Raw genomic sequence first — 25,253 nt, 5'->3', positions numbered from 1 at the left:
CTGCCTCTCTCTCTGCTGCTAAAGCTACGGATAGCAAATGCTACGGGCGATGCCTGAGCGTGAACGCGCATGAAGCAGCCTGCTCGACCCGAGCAACTCTCTTTTTCTGTGATTTTACAGAAAAACAGGCAATCACAGTAAAAATGCCAGGGCTCATTCTACAGGACCAGGGCATTGCAGGAGAATGTATGAAGAAGACATACATGTTGACTGTCTAACTTCCATAACGTCCTTTTAAAGAATTTTTCTGTTCTAGAAACACATCAACACCTCCAACTAGCAAACATACTTCCGATCCATGTCTTATTACAAGGCTCTGCTATACTTTTAAACCGCCTCTAGTTTATGTCTGGAAAAGACAACCATCGTCTTCTTCTCGGCTTCAAAGGTTAAATTGGCCTCAACCAATGCAAACAATCACAGTGGAAATTATAAAACGTCTTGGTTCTTGTGTTGCAGGCAGCTAGAACACATCTATACGATAAGTGAAAAATCTCTGGCAACAAACTAGGGCTGAGTAATAAAATTTATCGTAGACATTTCTGACTCCCGATTTTTCCCATGTCAATAAATTTGATCATTAAAAAAAATGAAAAGATGTGTGTGGATTGGCAACATTCATGTCCTTTTAAGAAGCTTTACCACCTTGAGTCACGTAAAAATTTGACTCAATGTAATTTACATGACAGCCCCATCTAGTGGACAACTTGTTTCTGCGTATACTCGTAGTTATCGTCTATCGTTAAGAGGGGAAATCCTCAATGTTGTGATATTGATTTTAGGCCGTATCGCCCAGCCCTACAACAAAAGTAAAACTGCATTAATTTGTGAACAAATCAAGTCACGAACAAGTTGTGACTAAATTGCAATGATCCTACATCTATGGCCGTGCTACGTGGGACAGTGCAATATTATAAGCAGCATAAATGTTGAGCAAAATAAACAAAGAAGTAATTACTTCTTGAATATCAGCAATTGTTGAAATATTTCCTGAATCAAGTCAAACTTGAGTAAAAGTCTAAGATTAAAACTACCAATTTTCATATCAGTACTTTGGTCATTTGTACTTTTACTTTGTACTCCACAAAAATTTTCTGCATTTTCAAAAGTACTCTAATTGGCGTTGTGCGCAACCTTCACCCCAACCCCAGTCCAATGGAGGCCAGCAGCATCCCTGCCATCCCATAACACGTACCTCAGAAAACTCAAATCCGGTTGGGTTTGCATTCACTTTTAAAGTTAAACACAAGTTAAACTTTCTCTCTCTACATTTTGGTTAAACAATGACCAAGGAGCCAAAAGTTAGCCGGCTCTTAACAAATGGTGAATTTAATTTTATTTAACATTTGTGGCCCTAAAAATTTCATATTTTGTGCCAATTGTACAACGTTCCACACAGGAAACAATTTGTTGTTCCAAATTTGAACAAAATGTTTGTTTTCCAAAACTCGCCGGTGTCACGTAGAAATCTAGTCATGTTAGCTGATGAACTTGATTAGAATGAAGCCAGCTAAAGTCGCCAAAAGTGGGAAAACACAACAAACATCATCCGTCTTTGTCCACCTTTTATTTCAGGATGTAACGTCAAAGCTTAGTACGGCTCCAGGCTGCCACCTTGTGGGCAGATTGATAATTCCACCCAACACTTCAGCAAATTCCTCACAAGAATTAAAACGTTGAGCTAAACTAGCAAAAACGAAGCCCAGAGCTGAGTTGGTTTGTGTAAAGACAGGAATTTATTCCATCTTTGACTGGAAACATTAAATAGAACTTCTCTTCAGGATGACAGACGGGTACATTTGTATTTGGACATGTTTTACAAACCAAGTGCTCCTAACCACAGGACCTCCTCTTCTCCGCTGAGGTAAAATGTTCAGATGTTTATGAGTGCTCCTCAGCCAGCTTATCTGCTTTCTGGACCACCTCTTCAATGGGCCCGACCATGTAGAAGGCCTGCTCAGGCAGGGCGTCGTACTCGCCTGAACAACAACACGCATTAGTGTCGAACTCGAGCTGAGAAGGTTAGAGATCATACCCAAGAGGACACTCACCACCGAGGATGCTCTTGAAGCCTTTGATTGTTTCTTTGAGGGGCACCAGCTTGCCCAAATGACCGGTGAAGACCTCGGCCACTTGGAAGGGCTGGGACAGGAAACGCTGGATCTTACGAGCACGGGCCACCGTCAACTTGTCCTCCTCAGACAACTCATCCATACCGAGGATGGCGATGATGTCCTGGAGAGACTTGTAGTCCTGGTAAAAGAACAGAACCTAGTTAGGCTGATCGAGATTCAACTAGTCGCCAACATCAAGTCTCTCACCTGGAGGATCTTCTGCACGCCACGGGCGACGTCGTAATGCTCAGCTCCAACAATGTTGGGGTCCATGATACGGGAGGTGGAGTCCAGCGGGTCGACGGCGGGGTAGATGCCCAACTCGGCGATGGCACGAGACAACACAGTGGTGGCATCCAAGTGAGCGAAGGTGGTGGCGGGGGCGGGGTCAGTCAGATCATCAGCTGGTACATAGATGGCCTACCAGAGGGAGACGCGTTTAACCCAAAGCCCAACAGATCCTACGTTCGCCGTGGGCGGACGCCATCTTTACCTGCACAGATGTGATGGAGCCCTTCTTAGTGGTGGTGATTCTCTCCTGCATGGTACCCATGTCAGTGGCCAGAGTGGGCTGGTACCCCACGGCGGAGGGGATTCGACCCAGCAGGGCGGACACCTGGAACAGGAAGTCACTTCATCAGCAGCAAATTACAAACAGACTTTCCGTTTTCAGTCACGAGGAGAAACGAACCTCAGAGCCAGCCTGTGTGAAGCGGAAGATGTTGTCGATGAAGAGCAGCACATCCTGACCCTCCTGGTCACGGAAGTACTCGGCCACAGTCAGTCCAGTCAGAGCCACTCTGGCACGAGCACCGGGGGGCTCGTTCATCTGCCCGTACACCAGCGCCACCTAGCAGAGCCGAGAGCCCAAGTTAGGGAGTGACCTTACCCAGAAGGATGACCAGGTGGTCAGATCTTCACAACGCCCACCTTGGAGGTGGTGTCCTTCAAGTTGATGACACCTGACTCGATCATTTCATGATACAAGTCGTTTCCTTCGCGGGTTCGCTCTCCCACACCGGCGAACACGGAGTAACCACCGTGGGCCTTGGCCACGTTGTTGATCAGCTCCATGATCAGTACAGTCTTTCCCACACCGGCACCACCAAACAGCCCTGAGACCAGAACACACACGTCAGCGCCACGGGGTCCCACCTCTGGTCATCCATGCATAGTTATTACATGCTGAAGCTAAACCAAACTAGCCTACAGACCTAGACCAACTATAGCAACGGATTTTAATCTGCAGGTCGGTATAGCCACGCCTCATTTTAGCAGAGAAAACTAAAAAGATGGCGCCGCCTCAGAAATTGTGCCCTTTTAAAATGGCTTTGGCAACAACTTTGGACAATTTAGACTTTGGTGATACGGTCAGATGCAGTGGTTCCCAAACTAGGGTCCCCATAATTGTATCTGTGCTGAGGTTAGCAAGATTTTATTTGTAAATTTTTTTTTATCATATCGAAACTCCGTAGAAAAGTTTTGACTCTTTGGGAACCACTGAGATAGAGGTACTCTACGTGTGTTTATTGTGAAAAAGGATGCATGGTGGACTACACTGGTCAGGGTATCTGCAGGTTTAAGGGAGCCAAATTTAAGACTTTAAGACCTTTTAAGGCCACTTTGACCAAATTTAAGCTATTTTGTTTAATTAAATTTAAGCTATAATTTCCAGCTATTGCCTGGAACCGGTGCTAACCACGTCTTGAACGTTGGATTAGCCATCCAGTTACCATTAATGTTGCACTTCCCCATGGCGCAAGCTCCCACTAGCGTGCTCATCTAAAAATAGCCCCCTTTCACAACCAACCGAATGTGTACGGTTCCGCTTCCGCCAACATCGTACACAAAAAATGCTGAACTAACTAGAAATTCACGAAAATTTTATAGAAATAAAAGAATCTTGTTTATTGGGTCTTTGGTAATTTAAGACGTTTGGAAACTGTTCACGGATTATTTGTCATTTTTAAGGCCTTAAATTTGGAAAAGCAAATTTAAGACTTTTTAAGAATTTTTAAGGACCCGCAGATACCCTGCTGGTGACTGAATTCCATAACAATGAACAAATTTTATCGATCAATGCTCTGATTGGTCAAGTGTGTGTGGAGACAGTTTGAAAGGCAAACAAAGTCGTCAGGATCCATCACTCCAATAACAGCAGCACAAACCAGTGATTAGAGACACCAAGACTCCATGGCACTGGCAAAAACATCTAACGTATGAAAACCATCTAGACTTCACTGTCACATAGCTCATGGTGGTAATGGTGCATACCAATCTTTCCTCCCTTGGCGTAGGGGGCCAGCAGGTCCACCACCTTAATACCGGTCACCAGGATCTCCTGCTCCACACTCATGTCAGTGAATTCAGGAGCCTCAGCATGGATGGGTGCAGTCCTGGAACAAGATATATTCACATTTCAAAGTGCAGTCAGAGCATTTTAGTTGAGAATTAGCTGGTCCCATAAAAATGAACTCACTGTTTGGTGGTAATGGGACCCCTCTCGTCGATGGGCTCACCGATCACATTCATAATCCTGCCCAGGGTCTCGGGACCCACTGGGATTCTGATGGGGGCCCCGGTGTCCAGAACCTTCTGTCCACGCACCAGCCCCTCGGTACCATCCATAGCGATGGTCCTCACTGTGTTCTCCCCTGTAAACACAAGAGCCTCAGCAAACACGGTGGCTTCTTCTAGGGTCGTCAAAGGGTGGAAGGACACCATCAGAGACAAGCTCACCCAGGTGCTGAGCCACCTCCAGGACTAGCCTGCTGTCGCGGCCGGTGACTTCCAGGGCGTTGAGGATGGGAGGGAGACCCTCGTCGAACTGGACGTCGACGACGGCGCCGATGACGGCCACGATGCGCCCGTTGGCGACGCTAGCAGCGGTGGCGGCGGCTTGAGCGGCATAGTCCCTGCCTGCGGAGGGATACACACAGCGTCCGGTTAGAACAGCGCAATGAATGAAACAGCGCAGGTTCCTTTCCAGCTAACTGCGCCAACACCTTTTGAATGTCAAAACGACCTGTTTTATAACGAGACGTGGGAAAATATTGGGTTAAGTTCATGCGTACCTCCAACTAAAGGATGAATGAGGCGCACTAGTTTAGCTAACTAGGTTTCCCTGACATAATCTAGTTAGCAGTTCCCCATTTAACATGTTTATTTCTTTATTTAAAACATAAAAAAATGTGGTTAAACTTTGCAGATGACCAGTCACCTTGCTAATCTGCATTTCGTAATGCTAGCAAACTTAGCTCCCTGACAGCGTCTCATGTCATTACACAAAGGTCATTCTCCAGAACACATGAGGTAGAACCGTCTGCTCATTTTCCTGATCATGACGCATTTAAAAGTTGCATACACACCCATACGTGCCTTTTTAATCCTTTTAAAATAGCTAAAAGTAAACTGTAATTGAATATTTTAACATCGAGGCCTGGTATTCCGCCGGTTAGCCAGCGTGTCGCTAACAGCTAACTTTAGCATTGCCCTGCCCTCTCAATCCACGTCTGTCTTTTAACGGTTTCGCTCTAAAACCAACACGCATGCGAGGCTTACGTGAAAGAACGGCTGGAGATCCGACCAGGGCCTTCAGAGGCTGGACCCCAGGCTTGAGAGCCTGCAGAGCCCCGGTGCAGCAGCGTCCCACAGCTCCTAACATGGTTAAAATGGCTGAAGGTGGAAAGAGACGGAGCAACTTGGAGCTTTATAATCAATGACCGCTATTGCCAACTGCGCATGCGTACATCGTGAAGGGGATGAACTGAGCATGCGTAGAAGCTAGGCGCAGCCAGCTGACATTCTGACCTCCATTGAAATGGACAGCAAATGTGACTGTGCTGCTGCTGAATGACAGTTAGGATTAAAGCCTTGAAGAACAAAGAGACTTTATTTATTTACTGTTAAGAATCTAATGTGTCTTTAGAAGAGTTGCAGAGAGTAAAACTGTCCTAATTTAGTAGACATGATCCACACTGACATTTTTAAAATGTAATCGATGGAGTTTGGGTTTTTAAGTCTACAAAGGTTTGTTTTGCACTAAAGTCAGAAACTCGCTGGGCTGTAATTACGATCGAGCTTTGCAAGAAAGTGTATTTGAAACCTTTTGGTTGAGAGTCCTTGCATACATTGCAGACTTGTTGTCAACTTGGTTACATTTTGAACGTGTCTCAGTCTTTTAGACACCGAGCACCCTTCTTAATTGGGTTTATCAGTCAGAAAGTCCAAGACATGTGAGACAACTTTGGGGAAAATTGGAAATAAAACACAACTAAAAATTGCCAACAAGATGAAAATGATGGATGTGTGAATGATGGATAGAAGATGGATGGTTGGCTGGATGGATGAAAAGTGGATAAAAGGATGGATGGATGGATGAACGGACAGACTGAGGGATGGGTAGATAAATAGATGGATGGACTGATGGACAGAGGGACAGATGGGTAGATGGACGGAAGGACGAATGAACGGACGAACAGAAAGATGGATGGGTGGGTAGGTAGGTAAGCAGACAGACAGACAGACAGACAGACAGACAGACAGACAGACAGACAGACAGACAGACAGACAGACAGACAGACAGACAGATAGATAGATAGATAGATAGATAGATAGATAGATAGATAGATAGATAGATAGATAGATAGATAGATAGATAGATAGATAGATGGATAGATGGATGGATGGATGGATGGATGGATGGATGAAGGATGGATGGATGAATGAATAGATGAAGGATGGATGGATGGATGAATGAAGGATGGATGGATGGACAGAAATGGATGGATGATAGTAGTCTTTGGTGACTTGGTTCAACATAACAGACACTCAATACAAACGACGCACACAACAATCACTTATATGAAAGAATTTGTTTATTTTATTTAACCTTTATTTATCCAGATGAGTCGATTGAGAACTCATTCTCATTTACAATGACGACCTGGCCAAGAGGCAGCAGCAGACACAGTTGGCTGTACACCAAAGAAACAGGTAAGATAAAAACATACAACATCAAAAAAGATTAAACTATTAGGCATAAAGACAACGGACTGTTCTCATTTACAATAAATATGATGAATAATATATAAATGTATATATTATAAAGCATTGCAACATTAAAACTAGTAAAAATAACAAAAAGAAATAAAAGTTCAAATGAAGGTTGTTTACTGGAGATGGACGAGCTTAAATGTGATCATTAATGGCACAAGTGTTTGATTTATGTCATTGTGTCAAAGAATTGCACAATTATCACACTTACACTCTACGAGACCTCAGGAACGGTCATTTATTGCCATCAGCAGCATCAGATTGGTGAAATTTAGATTGAAAAGAAGGAAATCTCCAACAGCGGGTTAGGATAAATGATGTACCTATACTGAAAATGGCTACGCAAAGCGCCACCACCATTTTCACCGTAAGCAGGTTTTCACAAACATTGATGCTCTGCAGGTGCAATGGTGGTGGTGGAGGTAAGGTGGTGTTCTTGTCCCCCTTTGGACCCCCCACCCCCCAGCACCACCAGGTCCTACCTGAGCATTGTTCCTGACCATGTCCATCCCTTCATGACCACCCATCTTCTCATGCTACTTCCAGCAGGACCAAGCATCATGTCACAAAGCTCAGATCATCACTAATTGGTCTCTAGAACATGACCATGAGTTCTCTGGACTCCAACAACCTCCACATTCACCAGATCTCAGTCCATCCCAGAACCTTGATGGATCTATGGCAGGAGCAATTAACACTGTTCTGAAGGAAAAAGGGGGTCCAGCCCAGCACCAGTGAGGTGTATCTTACAGAGTGAAGCATTCAAGTCCCCAGTATTTACACAAGATGGCGGTGTTGCACCACAAAGGGAATCTGATCTCAGACATGCAGAACTCTGATGGTTAACCTCCTAATGTAGATACCATACCTTGTGTATTGCACGTGAACATTGACCAAAGTGCTTCACAGCAGAACAACGATGCTCCATAGTTAGAGGACAGGACATTAGGTTAAAAGAATCACAGCAAAGAAAAACATCCACTTCATTCCCCAAATTCCACCTATTTAACTGCCATGCTGGGGCGATGGTGGCACAGGAGTTACTGTAAGTGCTCGCCCCGTAATCGGAAGGTTGCAGGTTCGAGCCCCGCTCAGTCTGTCGCTGTCGTTGTGTCTTTGGGCAAGACACTTAACCCACGTTGCCTGCTGGTGGTGGTCGGAGGGACCGGTGGCGCCTGGGCTCGGCAGCCTCGCCTCTGTCAGTGCGCCCCAGGGCAGCTGTGGCTACATCGTAGCTCAACCCCACCAGTGTGTGAATGTGTGTGTGAATGGGTGAATGACTGATTGTGTTGTAAAGCACCTTGGGGGGTTCCATGACTCTAGAATGCGCTATATCAAATTTACCATGTTTGTCTGAACTTTAAGCCAACCTCCAAAACACTTTACAGTTAAATTTAAACCAATTGTTTTGAACATTACCGTCTCTAATTTTGCACCGCTGGGCAACATTCACCATGACAGATAAACATCCATCCATCTGCAGGCGTGAATACAAACGCACTAGTCTGACGTAATCTCGCAAAACATGAATTATTTTTTAATCCGACATGCCTCAGAGGAAAGTCTGATGACCGTCGACTGAGGTTACTGCTTTGTTAGGGTTTTCTGTTGCAGCCAGTACCCGACACCCACACTGGGAACAGTAAAAGTTTACTGATTGCTAGAATAAACAGAAAAAACTCTGGAAGTGCTGCAGGGGTGAAAGAAATGTTTAGCTGCTGCTCTCTGGTGCTCTTCAGCCAACGGATCCACACGCATGTTGGGCAAAACGAGATCTGAGGCACTCATGAGATGCAAAATTAAAAAGCCTTTATTGGTGCATGGCTTAAATAGTTAAAAACATAAGTGCAGACGCGTTTCAGCCCACAGGGCCTTCGCCAGGGCTCGACATGAGCCCATTTTTGTATCTCCTGAGTGCTTCAGATCTCCTTTTGCCCAACATGGTAGAATAAATCGTTTGCTGTGCCGTTTTTAACAGCCTGACAGAGACTCCAGCTGCGCCGCTGTAGGATTTCAAGTAATACAAGACCGAGCATGTTCTCTGCAACTCAGCAGAATCTTGCACAGAGACTGATCTGCTGCTTGTAACATTTTTATCACAACCGTTTTTAACCCTTTAAAGCCAAAAGTGTCAAAACTGCTCCACTTACTCCCGAGGTCTGGTCAAAGGGAAAAATCTTGAAAATGTCAAAAGGATTTTCAAAAATCGAGAAAGCAGGAAAAAAAAATGATCAGGTGATAAATGAAACTACGCACACACATTCCCGTGTCAGATGGGTAATGTCACCAAAGCTCTTGAGATCAAAGGGGACTTTGGAGTAAACAAACATGGCGGAGAAGGAGGAGGATTTGGACCCAATCCCAGTTCTCGCACTTCAACCCTTGCTCTCTGCAATTGCACATTCCAGTACAGGGTCGCAAGTGCATAGTGTCCCAATCCTCAAGTGCGGAAGTTGACCACGCCCCTTTTGCACCATTGATCCGTACTTCGCCCAGGTCCGCTGCAAAGTGGCTTCTCTGCTGTGCTCCTCACTCAACAAGCGAGATAACAAAATCCCTCGAGTTTATGCCGTCCACGTTAGAGAAGGAGAAGGAAAGAAGGAAATCACGTTTGATATCGCTGTTTGATGTCATATGATGTTGATCCTGTCCACTACCAGGATTAAAGCCAAGAAAAACACGCCGCTGCACTTCCGGAACGATGCAGGAAGTAAATAAGCTGTTAGGCCACTTGCATTGACGTAACCATAGATATGATGTCGCATCTCTGCAATAGACTTTTATCTTGAAAATTACCGGGGGGTGTTGCACTGAAACCGTGTGATTTCCTGTCTAGCCCTATGTTAACTGCGGGAATTGCCACGTCCCAGAAGTGGCTCGCGGCAAAAATACAACCTGATCCTATCTTGAGCTGCACTGTGTGCTGCTTTCGGGACGCGTCTGAAAATTGTCGTGTCACAGCTGGTTTGAATCACCCCCATAGACTCTAACAGATTTTGTTTGGAGCGGTGCCGTTCTGCTCCGCCGATGCCTCCAGTGTGCGTCAGTGCACACTGTGCACTTCTTCCAAGTACACTTCACAGAAGACTACAGGGCGCAGTACGTGCATTGGGCTTGGGCCTTGGATTCTCATTACCTTGCTTTCTGATTGGATACACGTCATATCCAGCTGGGTGAATGCTCTTTGTCCTGGTGGCAAATCACACACGCTACAACAAACCAAGAAAATCCAAGATTGAATATCTCAAATCAGTGATTGGAGAGGTGGAGTTTGATGCACCTCCAAGCAGGCCAGAGCCCTCTTGACACATCACACACGGCAGGAATATCTGACAAGATTATCTTTAGGGCCTTTACGGTAATCAGAGTCATCATTAGGACTGCCAGAAAGAGAGAATCAGGTCAAAAATCGGCATAGTTTTCTTGTGGTGGGTACCAAGCTGAAGTTTCTTAGCAGGATTAGTGCGTTCTTTAACTTCTGCTCCATTGAAAGCATGTTGTTTGCCTCCTTGTGGAAGATCTGAGTACTGCAGGATGCAAGTGCTAATTATATTTATTTTTCACTGTCATAATGTGGTATATAAAGCTAATAACATGTTTTGATAATTATTCAACTGTTTTGTTAACCTAAGCCGATACATAGATCAATCTTGTTATTTCTTACATTGAGTTGTAAAGGGTTAATCCATCAAAATAACAGGTTTGTTCACTAGAAAACTGTGTAATACTTGTTATTTTTCAAATACAATCACCCAGAGTTACTTCATCGCCTGCATTAGCTGCAGAAAAGAAAATCGAGACCAGACAGCTCTTTGTTACACCGTAAATTGTCTTGGCTAGTAGAAGCTAACCACTAGCATTAGCAACTCCACAACATGGCAGAACACGTCCGGGTTTGTGTTATTTATGGAGATGACACATCAAAGTCTGTTCTCATAGACCTACTGTAGAAAATGTGTGAACTTTTATAAACACTTTAACCTCCATTTTTAGATTTCTTTCACTCTAGAAGTGATTAAAAATGTGTAGATGCTGAATATGAACAGACCTTTCTGGTCTTTTTAACTCTGCCAGAGGCATGCCTTTAGGCCAGGCAGCAACATTTGTGTTTGTGTCCATCAGATTAATCTATATGAACAATTCCTCTGGAATTTTTCCACGAAATAATCAAAAATTCCTCTGAACTATGGTTTCTGTTTTATTAGAACATTATAAATACTCCCATGTTTTACTGACAAACAATTTTTAAAGAAATAATGTGGCCATGGTTTGTGTTTATTGCCTCATTATAATGTAAAACCATATTCTTCCACATGTGCTCATTTGCTCATCTGCGTTTCCTGTAAGCAATTCATCAACTGGACTTCGTTCACTTAAATATTAATTTTATTGTTACTCATCCCCGTTTTTATTGGTCCCAGGCCTTTTAGAAAGCATTTCCTTTGATATCTTACCATTAATGGCATGAAATGTTATTTTATGTTGCCTTTATATAGAATGTGAGGTTAAGGACATAGAAAATTATAGTGAATTTATGCTAGTTTAATGAAAATGTTTCATTTTGATGCACACTTAGAAGAGAGAAACTTCTCTGTTTGACAGGAAGGTAGATAAACGACAGTTTGTTTACATCAAACTGAGTCAATAAAGATCAAACAGTGAATGTTTGTGCATTAAAAGGGTTTCTCCTGTCATGTTAGCAGGAATGTTACTGCCAAATTACACACGTGTACCTTGTAGCTTAGTTGTTGAGAATAAAAAAAATGCAACATTTTTAAAATATAATATATCTCTCAAAAAAATCTAGTACATAATATTTACATCAGCAAACTATTTTGGTAAAAGTAGAAAAAGGCATTTGTTTTCTCAGATATACATGACACACAGCTGACAGCCATACAGTTTTGGCACTAGCATCAATATTTGCCCCAAGGCTCTTTTCAAACATGACGAGGAGCTCTTCTCTCCACAACCAACATAATATTTTGGAAAGTGAACTGTGGGAATTAAACAAAATGCTTTGGTGTGAAGGATTTCATGTTGTTATAGTCTCAGTGTTTGTTAAACTGGGTTTTCTTGTTGTTTTCAGCGTCTTCAGGAAGCTCCCTCATTCTAGAACAAGGCTATCCAGCTACATCAGGAAGTAGTTAGCTCTTGTAATGCTAGCATATTGCTAACCATGTGATTGGGTTAGGGCCCAGACATGAAGGCAGTTTAGCCAAAACACGTCAATGACTAGCGATTGGTTAGCTTCCATTAGCCTAGCATAATAACCAGAGCTAATTCTATACATGAAGTTATTTAACACAAACAAGAGTCCTTTACAAAATACGCTCTCTGATTGTTTGTATACCCATGACAGGTTTTATGGGTTAACTCAACGTAAACACGACTTAAAGGCGGACTACTGTAACGTCCAGCAATGGTCAGTTTAGGTACAGTCTGACCTTTCAGCATCTATTCAACATCTGGTCAGAAAGGAGACACAACACTGCATGTGTTCCCTTTAAATGAGCCTGCCTTCATACCAGCTAGGACTCACAGACTCTGCAGCTCTGAAAGATAAACAATAACTTTCTTTCCCAAGGTCCCATCTGTCTGCCTCCACAGAGGGAACAACTCCAGCTCGAATCAATTGCTAAATTCAAGAATGATTTCTTAAATGAATATGCACTGCACTCACACCATAACAAGTACGGTTAAGTTAAACTCCAACACATAGAGACTTTTAAACCAGTCAGAACATCTTGTATCAAGAAGGCGTGTTTCTGAGTTGTCTTGGTAACATCTCCCAAGCTGTCAGCCTTTGATTGGCGGTGCAAATCATAACATCAAAACCTTAAAACTGGATCATCCTGAGTGATTTGACAGTTCTAGAGAATCGCTCAGACCGGCCATCTGTAGCAAAACCTCTTTAAACTCTTAAAACACCATGCGGTCGATTTTGTCGATTAACTTAATTAAACCTGGACGGGGTCTGCTTTATGGAACCCGTTAACCAAGTAACACGGATTTTAAATGCAAAAGGGTGACCGTGTGGACTCGTTATCTTGGAAAGACTTTTGAAAAATCGTTAACGAGTGACCGACTTGAATCTCTTCTGTGGTTCTTTCCACCTACAGAGCAAAGTTAAAGGCCAACACCTTACCCTAAAACTTTATCCCAACGTTTTACCGTAGTTCCAAACAAACACGTTAATGAATTCCAACCAATCCGTGCTTTTTCCAATTAATGTGCTGGAGGGAGGAAATGGGAGCAGAGCAGGACCTAAACGAGGACTATCTTTTAAGGAGAACATTCTTGAGTGACAGCTGACCTTTCCCTGCTTTTTAGAGAGTGAGCAATAAAAATCCTCACCACTATCCCTGCTGTTTGATTGTGCCACTTCAGTTCCAGATTGCAGACGTTCTTACCGGATTATAATTCTTCTCTAATTGAGGAAATTCAATCTAGTTACGGTAATTTGACCGTTGTTTCTCGCTGAATGCAGCGTTGTTACAGCTTGCATGGGTCATTTGGGAGATAACTGAACAATTTAATAATCTGAGTTTTGATTTGTTCTTATTGTGAATGAGACCTGTCTTATCTCTGACTTTGAAAGCGTGTGTCGCTCATCATGCCAAACACACCAGAAGACAAATGAATGAGTTGGTGTTTGCACAGAGGATCGTGGTTGGCTGCTTCTGCGGGGTGTGCAGCCTGAAGGCACAGCTCCAAAACGCTCCAGTATTCTGGATTAAATTAAAGGGCAAGGCTCAGAAACACAAAACCTAATTTGCAAAAACCGATAAAAGACATTTTTTAAATTTTTGTCTGACATTACAAAGAATAAAAAATATGGATTTTTCAGAAAAATGTTTAAAACAAAGTTTTCTGTTGTTGGAAACAAACTTTTCACATGTAAAGAGAAGGAATAAAATCTGCACACCAGAGAGCAGCTGCATTTTATATTTTTAATGTGACAAACGAGAAGCAGGAAATGAAATATAACTCAGTTTTAATCAGTAACAATTGTACATTTTAAACGGCTGATTCACTCATTCACTGATGAGGATCAGCACCTCCAAATCTGAGACCATGGTTCTCGACCGGGAAAGGGTGGCTTGCCGACTTCGGGTCGGGGGAGAGGTCCTACCTCAAGTGGAGGAGTTTAAGTATCTCGGGGTCTTGTTCACGAGTGAGGGTAGGAGGGATCGGGAGATGGACAGGCGGATTGGTTCGGCGTCTGCAGTGATGCGGACGCTGAGCCGATCTGTCGTGGTGAAGAGGGAGCTGAGCCAGAAAGCCAGGCTCTCGATTTACCGGTCGATCTACGTCCCGATCCTCACCTATGGTCAGGAGCTTTGGGTAATGACCGAAAGAACGAGATCGCAGATACAAGCGGCCGAAATGAGTTTCCTCCGTAGGGTGGCCGGGCTCAGCCTTAGAGATCGGGTGAGGAGCTCGGACATTCGGGAGGGACTCGGAGTAGAACCGCTGCTCCTCCGGATCGAAAGGAGCCAGTTGAGGTGGTTTGGGCATCTGGTCAGGATGTCTCCTGGACGCCTCCCCGGGGAGGTGTTTTGGGCATGTCCTGCCGGCAGGAGGCCCCCGGGTCGACCCAGGACACGTTGGAGAAGTTACATCTCCAATCTGGTCCGGGAACGCCTTGGGGTCCTGCCGGAGGAGCTGGTGGAGGTGGCCGGGGAGAGGACGGTCTGGAGCTCCCTAGTTGGGATGCTGCCCCCGCGACCCGGACCCGGATAAGCGGAGGAAGACGACGACGATGATTCACTCATTCTTTTCAGACAATCGTAGATTCTGCTGCACAACCGAGCTCTGTCTATGGGTCGTGGCCACCATTTACAAAGGGTTAGCGTTATGGTCTCTAGTACGAATGAATGCCTTGTGAGTCGATTACCTTCCCAGAGAAGAGACGGCGCACAGTCCCTCCCAAGTTCTGGGTCCTCTTGGCGGTGTCCTCCAGTAGGAAGTGGCTGGACATCCTCCAGAGGGAGGTGATCAGGTGATCCGGCGCCACCTTAGCTGACTCTTCCTGATCCGAGCTCCCCGACAGCTAACACCCATATCTTCAATAACACACATGAGTAAAACAGGTGGATTCAAATGATGAAATAAGTAGAAATGATCATCATAATGCACAAAAACTTCAATCAGCAAATTAGTTTTGAAAATCACTTTTTGTGTAATATAAACAAAGTCGTGTGAATTAAATTATTTCAAGTGAATTTAATCAATCAAGGAAGAAAATTTGAGTAGTTTTATCTGCATAAGTTATTCACATTGTTATTTAATGCGTAGCGACATTACCCTGACGTAGGGCTGCTCAATTAATCGAACTTTAATCACAATTACGATCTGAGTTTTGAACGATTATAAAAACAAAACAAGCCGATTATTTGCTCCTCCCACTTACGCTGCCCTGAGTTGCAAATGAAGCGCTCCTCCCACAGTGTTGCCAACTTGGCGACTTTGACGCTAACAGCTTTTCAGACCCCCTTCTTGACTTTTTAAATCTTAAAAGTACCTAGCGAACACCTCAGAAACATCTCTGGTAACCATTAGCTACTTTCTGGATAACTGTCGTCGACGTTTCCTGCAGGTTAGCTAAACACTCCGCCTGCGCTCCGGACCGTTCTTCAGGACATTAGGAAATGATGTAGTGATGTGTTGGTCGCTAAAGAAACGGCTCTCAGAGCCGGCTCCATGTTGGAGTAACCAGAGTGAGTGACACACACCGTACCTGCGGACTCCTGAGCCACTAAAAACGGCTAAATGTGCGCGTGCTAAACACACGTGCAGCTTGCCCCTGATTGCTGAAACCGGGTTGGGGAGTGGGGGGTGCAGCTGTGGTTGGGACAATTATTACATTAACTGATGGACTTGTAAATAAATAGTTTATAAATAAGGTAGAAATAAGTTCCTCACGCTGATAACTAATAACTAATCTCTCTGAGGACACGGTGCTAGTGTACTCTCCTACAGCACCTTGACACAACTCAATAAATGTTATGCAACATTTTGTGAACATCAATTTATTTGCATGTATTTGTTATAAATGCCACTGTATAATTCTTGCTGTCAGTATTTGCAAGATATTGGTATTTGGGTCTGTACTGGTTAGACTTAAATGAGTTAAACCAAGGTCTATAGTGCTTGGGTCTTTTTATACTGGGAATCAGGAGTTATTTTAGTGATCATCTTGTTTCTTATTTATTTTTGTCCTGATTGTGCCCTGAGCAATTTTATGACTGAATAAAAACAAATAAAATCAACATAAACTGAAAAATCGTCCTAAATGATCGTGATCTCAATTTCAGTCACCATAATCGTGATTATTATTTTTGCCATAATCGAGCAGCCCTACCCTGACGTTCTCATTTCCACAAATCCAAACCGCTTTGATGCCACGCAGCTGATTTAGCTCCCGTTTCTATAAATAACAGGGTTAAAAGTGTAAAACTGCCCGTCTAAAACAAAGGAGAGGGCACTCAGTTCAGTCCCGCTGAGGGAATTTCTTTTTTTCCCTTTTTTATGTCTTCCACACCCACTCTCTACCCGGTGAGGGAGTTCCAAAAAGGGCTGGACTTTCTTCATTTATGAATCTGAGGGAGTCCCATGAGAACCGGGACTCTGCTGCTGGTACGCCTCTGGTGCCAAGTTGACCTGAAGACTCTCAGAACTGGAAGAAGACATCAAAACTGGCCCAGAGAAATCCGAATGAAGATCTTTTTTTTCCATCATTTAGATCAACAGAGTGAGGTATGCATCCTTCCTGTCAGCGTCTGCGGCGTGCACACTTGTTAAAGCTTGTTCTAGGAGTCTTTTCTGTGTTTTTAATTCTCTTTTTCAGCATTAAAGAGCCTTCTCAGGAAAACCATGCTTCCCTCTTTGCACGGGCTCCTCTTGCTGTGGGCTCTTCAGGGTCTCTGTGCCCAGGAGCCTGATGAAGACTATGAAGACGAGGTCATAACCCCCAAGAAGAAGAGCAAACTCTTTTCCCCTAATTCCATACCACAGAACGGTAAATGTAAGTTACAGGGTCACTTTGTTCTACTTTAAGAGCCAAAGCAGATCTTTTTTTCTTTATTGATGCTTTCACTGAAAAAAAGAGGTGAGCAGGTGAGAAACTATGCTGCCACACACGTGTGAAGAAACGAACACGATCCTCAGGAAGAACATCGCTGGAGGATCCGTTCGTGGTGGATTGATGGTATCTCAGCCTCTCTGAGCAATCCATCTCCAGTCCGAGCGCTCACAGCTCTTACCCAAATGTTTTATTCACCCAGAAGCCCGTTTCTCCTCAGGCACATTCTCTCTGTGACATATTCCTGTGAAGATTAATGAAATTTATCCTCAGCCTAAATTAGATCCGCGACCTCTTTCCACAGCTGAAGGTTGATGTTCGGTTTATTTCTTCTTCCAAACGATGCGTCACATTTAAGAACTTGTAGCTCTCTGAAAGCCCTTTAGAGCCTCCTGAACAGAGACAAACCTTCAGCCGTACTCATTGGTCACACTTGGCTTTAAATAAAAGTAACAGATGATCTATTGTGGAAATGTTGACGACTATCTTGGCAGCGGCATTGATAATAATGCATATGCATGGGAGAACACTCGATGTTTGTTATGATGCCAAAACAGCCGGTTTGAGCAGAAGAAAAGCAAAAATAAAACAGAAAATGGATGACGGCAGCGGTCTGCAGCCTCAGGCCACCTAAAGAACATCTGTTTAGAGAATGGGAAAAGCCCATTGACAATTTTTGATAAATTCTACGGAAGAGGATTAGGGCCAGTGAAAAAAAACATATGTATTTTTTTTTCAGAATTTGAAGATTAATATCAGAATATTTTTTCCACATTGTTTGTAAATATCTAGCTAAAACACAGTTTTAGTCATTTTTGAAAAACCACAATTTTTTTTCTACTAAATAAAAAAAAACTTTTGCAAAAAGTCAAAAACAAACAGATCTCAACCTATTACTGGAACTTTTGGTGTAATTCCTTTGAGGAGATTCTGTGTTTAATTCCATGTAAACTCTAAAATTCATTAAGTTCATTATTTTTTATTTGAGGTAGTTTTTTAATCGTTTATTTATTAGGAGCAATTATGGAAAGGCCAAAGTGCCACCCCACCGATGTAATCCATTTTGAGAAAAACCTTTTAAATGCATTTATTTCCTTCTTGGGAAACAAAAACGCAACATTAGCTAGCTAGCTAGTTTACCCTGGTAGTGAAAACACAAGAACTTTGCCCTGTTCTTATTTTAAACAGATGTGTGCAATAACCAGAGACAGAGCAGAGTATTTTTTTTTAGCAATTTGTGTCTAATATTTTATAGCCAACAGTCAGAAGGATCCCAGTTTGGAGAATCAGATGTGAATTTTCAAGGAGGAGAGCAGTTAGCAGTCAGAAATCCAATCGTGCGTGAATTTCCACGACCAAAAACAACTCAAACCCAAACATTTCTAAATAGTTTACCCAAAAGTTGTTTTTACAGTTAGTTTTTACAATTTTCAAATCAAATCAACTTTATTTATAAAGCGCTTTCACATGCCCAAAACGGACAAACAAAGCGTTGTACACCAATGAAAATCACAACAGTAAAACAGACATAACCATTTTAAATACGATAAGAAATCCCGAGTACAAGTTCGCAATCCATATCAGTCCTATTTCCAGAATCAGATCCAGACACATTCAAAGTGATGCTGCCCACGCAATCCCAACTTCAATGTCCAAACGCCAACGAGAACAGATGTGTTTTTAGTCGGCTTTTAAAGGTCTCCCGTGATGTGGCCCGCTTTACGTCGGCTGGCAGCTCATTCCAAAGACTTGGTCCGAGCACTGAAAAGGCACGACTCCCACGAGACTTCAGGCTGTACCTGGGCACGGTTAATGGTCTCTGGTCAGCTGACCTAAGGGAACGCACCGGGACATGTCGGTGGATGATGTCAGAAAGGTATTTAGGTGCACCTGAGTTTAAAGCTTTAAACACAAACAGGATAACCTTAAACCTGATGCAATAGGAGACAGGAAGCCAGTGCAAGGCACGTAGGACTGGTGTAATATGTTCAGACCTCCTGGTAGATGTTAACAACCGAGCAGCCGAGTTCTGAACCGCCTGGAGGCGTGCTATTGGAGCTTGCCTAAGCCCCGCATATAGCGAGTTGCAATAATTCAGCCTGCATGGATCACAGTTTCCAAACGACTACGTGACAGAAATGGCTTAATTTTCGCTATACGTCGTAGATGAAAGAAGCAAGATCTCACGATTCCGTTCACTTGAGTCTCAAATCTGAGCTCTGCGTCCAACTTTACCCCTAGGTTAGTGACCACCGCCTTCTGATGTGGTGCCAGTGTGGAAAAATCAATCAAGTTTATCAGTCAAACATATTTTCTCACGTGACTGTACCCTTCTTAAGATCAACCCTGTCCAATAACCTCTGGTAGACCATTGTTTTAAATTCCCACCAAACCATTACGGCTTTAAAGCATCCAGATTAAGGATCAGGATTAGTACCTTCATCAGGAACCTGTAGTATCATGTTCAATACATGTCTACTGCCCTCTGGTGGAGGATCCACAGGTGGCAAGGCTCAATTTTATTTGTCTATAAAATAAAACGATTCATTATAAGTGTTTTATTACCATTGGACAATGATATAGTTCTGTTTAATTTTTTTCTACTATTGTTTCATTTTCCAGGTATCAATGGTTTAATAGTTTAAAATAGAAAAAAAATCTTTTATAATTTTGGCTTCTTTCATGGATTAATGGTATCTCAGCCTGATTTCTAAAGGAAAAAAGAATGTCATCTTTTATTTATGATCACGTGTTTCCTCCTGGTATTATAGTCATAGATAATCAGGGGTAGTAACAACAATGTTTGGTTTAGAAAATAAAAGCAGAGGAACTAGAAAAAAATACCAAATAAATTGTATCTGAAATAAAATGGTTATGGTAAGCTTGATCACTCCATATTTTCTTATTTTATCACTGGCATCAAAGGGAGTCCTTATAATTGCACTTCCAAAAATCTTTTACATAACCTAAATGTAGCATTTACAAAGGACAAAAAGGCTTTAGCTGAACTTAAAACTTATATTTGAAAATATTTGAAATAACATAAAAAAAACTGAATTGATACAGTCCCAGCAAACAGTCAACACCTCATGGAAATGCAGATCTTGTCTCTATTGAGCCTGTCGGTCCAGACCACCTCTGCAGAACGTTCAAATTAGGTCTTTGCAAGTTGATCACATTTCAAATGTTTAAAGCTGCTAATTCTTCTCTTGCCAGCTCTGGTTGACGAGGACTGCAGCTTAGAGTTGGCCTTTCTGATCGACAGCTCAGAGAGCGCGAAGGACAACCACGACCAGGAGAAACGCTTTGCCTCAAACGTGATGGACCGGCTGCAAGGCCTCCAGCTCCAGACCGGCCGAGGCCTCAGCTCACGTGCGGCCCTCCTGCAGTACAGCAGCCATGTCATCATAGAGCAGACCTTCAGACAATGGAGGGGCATCGAAAACTTCAAGGCTCAAATTGCCCCCATTGTATACATCGGCCATGGCACCTACACCACCTACGCCATCACCAACCTGACCCGCATTTACTTGGAAGAGTCCGATACCAGCAGCATCAAGGTGGCCATTCTACTCTTTGACGGCATCTCACACCCAAGGAACCCAGACATATTTTCAGCCTTGGCTGATGCAAAGAACCAGGGTGTGCGGTTTTTCACGATAGGAATCACACGTGAAGCCAACGAGCCTGCCAATGTTGCACAACTACGGCTAATTGCTAGTTCCCCAGCTTCACGCTACCTTCACAACTTGCAAGATGTAGGCATTGTGGACAAAGTCATTAAGGAGATTGTAAGTAAAACATAATCTCACTTGCTAATTTTGGAGATTGCTTGCTAAATTCTTATGACTGTCTTTGTTCCTACAATGTTTAACTCCAAGGAACCAGATTTGTTTGGCTTGTTTAGCCAACGTTTATTTAGATATTGCCAGCTTCTTCAGTGTTAGTACTAATATTTTTTCCTACCCTACTGACATACATCATGGTATGTCCTTAAAAACAAGGGAAACTATACAAGTGGGTGCTGAAGGAAGACGTAAACAGAAGTCTCAGTTTATTATAAGGAGAATTCTGACTAAATGCTCTAAACATCCGATCTGAAAGTTCTGGTCCTTCAGATTTGAATCTTATGGTTTTTGCAGGATTCTCGTGTTATTCTAAGAATTTAGAGAAAACAATCACTTTTTCTCAGTAGCCCAAATCCTTTGCCATGGATATTTCTCAGGGATGATTGTTGCTACTATACGCAATTTTCATTTAGGTGGACTAAAGAGAATAATGGCTCTTTAGATTGTAAAAGTCATAGACCCCTGGTCTAAGGCCAGAAGTTTAAACAATAAATGTGAACCTTTTTCTCGGATTTACGTCAGCTTCAAAGGCTGGAACAGTGAACAGGAGCCAATGTCCAAAGATAAATAAAGCTTTTGGTTAAAACCACTTTAAAATTACTAAAGTCACCAACTCTGTTTGGCTTAGCACTTGAAATGGCGAGCCACCCTCCCACCATGCCCCCATGTGGTCCTTATTGGTATTTAAACCGCATACCAAGGGTTAGAAATGCAACCTGCAATCCTGGTCCAGGAGTGACGGTCGACAACCAGCATGTTTTATCTCCAGCACACATAAGTGAATGGTTGATTCACTTGTTCACCAAGCTCTGCAGAAGCCTGTTAATCACCTACTGATTAAAGTCAGCTGTGCTGGAACAGTAACACATCTAAACCAAGACGGATAGCAGCACTCCAGGACCAGGGTTGCCTATCCCTGGAATAGAGTAATTCCTGAGGCTAATACTAGTCTGTCTATCCACGGTCATGTTTGTCATTCCCTTGTTTTTTTTGTTAAAATAACGCTCAACCTTTTTAGCCCTAACCCTAACCTTACGCAGCATTTCATTTCCACTCTGAAATGTCAGTCGTCGCTCTCTACTGAAACCCTCCCTAGCCGCCGAGCGGCCTCATTAAGACAAAAACGTTTAGTTCAAGTCCGACAAAACAGTTAATAGGAATCTTATTTTCAAAGCAGCTGGCAAATTCTCCCTCCATCTACAGTTTTATCAAGGAGACATAACGTGTTTTCCATGTACACGCTCAGACTCGCGCGTAAACACCCAGAACCAACATCCTCTCATTGGCACTTACATCACTTGTGAAATTGCTTGTGTTTGATAATTGCTTTTTACCAGAGGGCAGAAATTTATGGCAGATGGAAGCCTCAGAAAGTCATTATGTAGACTGATATCTTGCAAATGTTAGTATTAATATTACTTTCTTCATGCAGCCAATAAGTACTTCCTCTCACGTCTGCTGCTGATACCAGTCGCTGCTATGACTTCTTGGCTTATTGCATCCCTAATGCACACCTGCTGCTATGCTAACAGCTCCTCTATGAACACCGCCAACTTAGATTGTTTGCAGTAACCTCTCAAATCAGTAGCTTGTCTAAATGTTTTCTTTAACACTTGTTTAAAATTATGTCTACATGTTATATAGAAAGTTTATTGCATTGCCAGTATTGCAAGAGACTGCAGTGAATTGTTGATTTTTCTCAATAAGAGTTATGTTTAATAATTATGTATTTAGTAATCAATCAAGTCCAACTTCCTTTAAAGGGGAGGAACACTGAAAAACCATTTTAATTATTATTTATATAGAGTTTTTCATGCAGGCTGAACATCAAAATAGTCTGCAACACCTATCTCCTGCATTAGCTTCTGATAGTAAATAGACGGTGAAACTCTAGGATTTGAAAAGCTGGACAGAGTTACGTCACACTGTCACTTAACGTTCATGGACTCGCCCATTTTGACTCACGACGGGGAAGGCTGTAGTTGTTTTAGCACCCAGGAAACAGCAGGTAACATCCCGGCTAGTTTAAGCTAACCGTTAGCATTAGCAGGTCCACCACACGGTAGAAGCACCTCCAGGCTTTGTGTTATTTATAAAGATGAAACATCAATGTTGCAAGGTAAACAGAGTGAAATGTAGAGTTGCATTGCTGCTATCCAATCAGAGGTGAGATATCCAAACATCAGGAAGTAGGACTCCAAATGCTGCTGTCTGAAGCTCTCTGATCTGGCATCCCTCTAGATCAGGGGTGTCGAACTCAAATTCACACTGGGCCAAAATGGGACGAAGTTGTGGGCCAAACTCAATATTTTTTAAAAAGTAACGGCAAATGTGCACATTTTCCTTTATCTACAGACATGAACGGTTGAACCTTTTAATTTGGAAACAAACTTCTTTTTGCAGTAACGCTGAATGTGGAATAACCAAATTACACATGAGCAAGTCGATTTTAAATTAAGCACGCATCAGTGGTATTTGTTACTTATGTCTCAATTTTTACAAAATATTTTATTCCTTAAAATCAGTATATATTCAGCATTTCTTCTTATTTTTTATCTTTTGAATCTATTAAGTGTTTCTATTTTGTTTTCTTGTTTATTCTTTATTTTTTACTCTCCTTTGTTGCTCCTGTAATGAATGTTATTGCTGCCGTGACACCAAGCTTTCCCCACTCACGGACAATAAAGGGATTTTCCATTTTATTTCCATTTCTATTCTTCTATCTGTAATCTGTCCTGTTTTAAAGTAGGTTTAATTTATTTGCACAGGCCAACAACATAAATAAAAAATAGTAATTCTCTTAAATGAAAATTTAATATCTCACCTAATAACTTTCATGCTTTGGAGCAGAAAAGGTTAATAAAAGCTAAATAATTCAATCCCAGTTTTCTCCGCTCTGATTTCCTGTGATGCTCACCTGTTCCAGCCAGACCTGCACCTGTGGGTTTGGGCTCTGAGGAAGGAGTTCATCAGTGAGAAACAGTTGCTCACACAGGTTTGTGCTGCTGGACATGGAGAGCATCTGGATCACGCAGTTGTGTTGGGGAGGGGGATAAAAGCTGCAGCAGCCACCATACTAACTTGAGCGTGTTGTGAGCGTGTTTAGCAACACGCTCAAGTCACTAAACTCATCTTGGTCTGGAAGTTGGTCGGTGTGCTTTCTATGTCAGCAGCAAGCATTACTGAGCTGTTAAAACCCATTTCAGGGGCTTCAAAGTCAGCTAATTGCTGAATAAAGTCAGCACTGAGTAAGAGGAGTGTTTTCAGTTTGTCCGAGGCAGAGGAGGTAACGCTGCAGACGCTGATGCTAGTAGCATGGATGCTAATGGCTGTAAAGACACACCGGTTTTTCTCCTTGAAGCATCAACATGTTCCATCTTTGTTGAAACGCCTTCCTTCTGCATCAGTCTTTCTCTTCCTGGACATTTTGGGATAATGTGTGGAGTTATTTTCACTTGTGGCATTAATTAAACACGCAAGTGGATACACTGCAACCTAGTGGCGAGTCACTGCAGTGGGAACACGATCACCATGCATTATGGGAAATGTAGTTCATAGCCAATGCGCACTTTGAAGCGCCATAGACCTATTTCAAGACACTTGAATCTCTCGCGGGCCTCATCTGGCCACGTGCCTGACACAGGCACACCAGAGCTTCATTTCTACTAAAGACCACTGCAAATGTACTGATTAAACGAGTGAACCACACCTTTAAAGAAATTTTAAATCAAGAAACTTAATTCCTGTTCCTGGGAGCCTTAAGTACACTTCAGTTTTAGATGAGCTCATTAGCTAAGTCCTGTTGTTTTTCTAAATAAATATCAGTCAGGAAGCCTTCTACATTCAGCAAAGTAATTTTTTAATACTTTTCCACAAATCATGCTTTATAATGGCCAAACCCCCAGTCTAGGCCTGTTTGTTGTCTCTATCAATTCTGTACGTTGACTTTGATGCCTGTGGTTACCTTTATAAGCTACTTGCACAATAATTAGAATGTGTGTTGCTCAGCAACATCCTTGACTTCATGTCAGCACACATGTTCCGGATTAAAAAGTCTTTGTTGGAAAATCGGGTGAAGTAAGCGGCGGAGTCCGGTTGAGAACAGGCACGCACGCAACATCATCTGACAAAGCCTTCAAATACAACTTC

The 25,253-nt window shown here is 42.7% G+C and overlaps 2 protein-coding genes across 2 annotated transcripts in view; one reads left to right on the top strand and one right to left on the bottom strand.

Annotated features, from left to right (window-relative positions):
• Nucleotides 1-1,713: 1,713 nt before the first annotated feature.
• On the bottom strand, nucleotides 1,714-5,814 carry atp5f1b (ATP synthase F1 subunit beta). The gene is made up of 10 exons (XM_015952426.3): nucleotides 5,676-5,814; nucleotides 4,854-5,033; nucleotides 4,594-4,768; nucleotides 4,389-4,510; nucleotides 3,045-3,229; nucleotides 2,806-2,964; nucleotides 2,608-2,730; nucleotides 2,322-2,534; nucleotides 2,052-2,253; nucleotides 1,714-1,979 (listed from the first exon to the last, which is right to left on the bottom strand). The coding sequence occupies exons 1-10, from the start codon at nucleotides 5,776-5,778 to the stop codon at nucleotides 1,882-1,884; spliced, it is 1,560 nt and encodes a 519-aa protein (XP_015807912.3). The 5' UTR covers nucleotides 5,779-5,814; the 3' UTR covers nucleotides 1,714-1,881.
• A 9,421-nt stretch (nucleotides 5,815-15,235) lies between these two features.
• The window catches only part of LOC107380990 (collagen alpha-1(XXVIII) chain), a 70,470-nt gene continuing 60,452 nt past the window's right edge, over nucleotides 15,236-25,253 (top strand). The window contains exons 1-3 of the mRNA XM_015952427.3: nucleotides 15,236-16,931; nucleotides 17,023-17,199; nucleotides 20,473-21,047. Coding sequence (XP_015807913.1) covers nucleotides 17,049-17,199; nucleotides 20,473-21,047 — 726 coding nt within the window. The 5' untranslated portion in view covers nucleotides 15,236-16,931; nucleotides 17,023-17,048. The remainder of the gene's footprint in view (nucleotides 16,932-17,022; nucleotides 17,200-20,472; nucleotides 21,048-25,253) is intronic.

Source organism: Nothobranchius furzeri, chromosome 14 (assembly GCF_043380555.1).
Source record: "Nothobranchius furzeri strain GRZ-AD chromosome 14, NfurGRZ-RIMD1, whole genome shotgun sequence".
NCBI classification, from domain to species: Eukaryota; Metazoa; Chordata; class Actinopteri; order Cyprinodontiformes; family Nothobranchiidae; genus Nothobranchius; species Nothobranchius furzeri.
The sequence above is the reverse complement of the archived record's forward strand: the minus strand, read 5'-3'. Positions and strand labels throughout refer to the sequence as shown.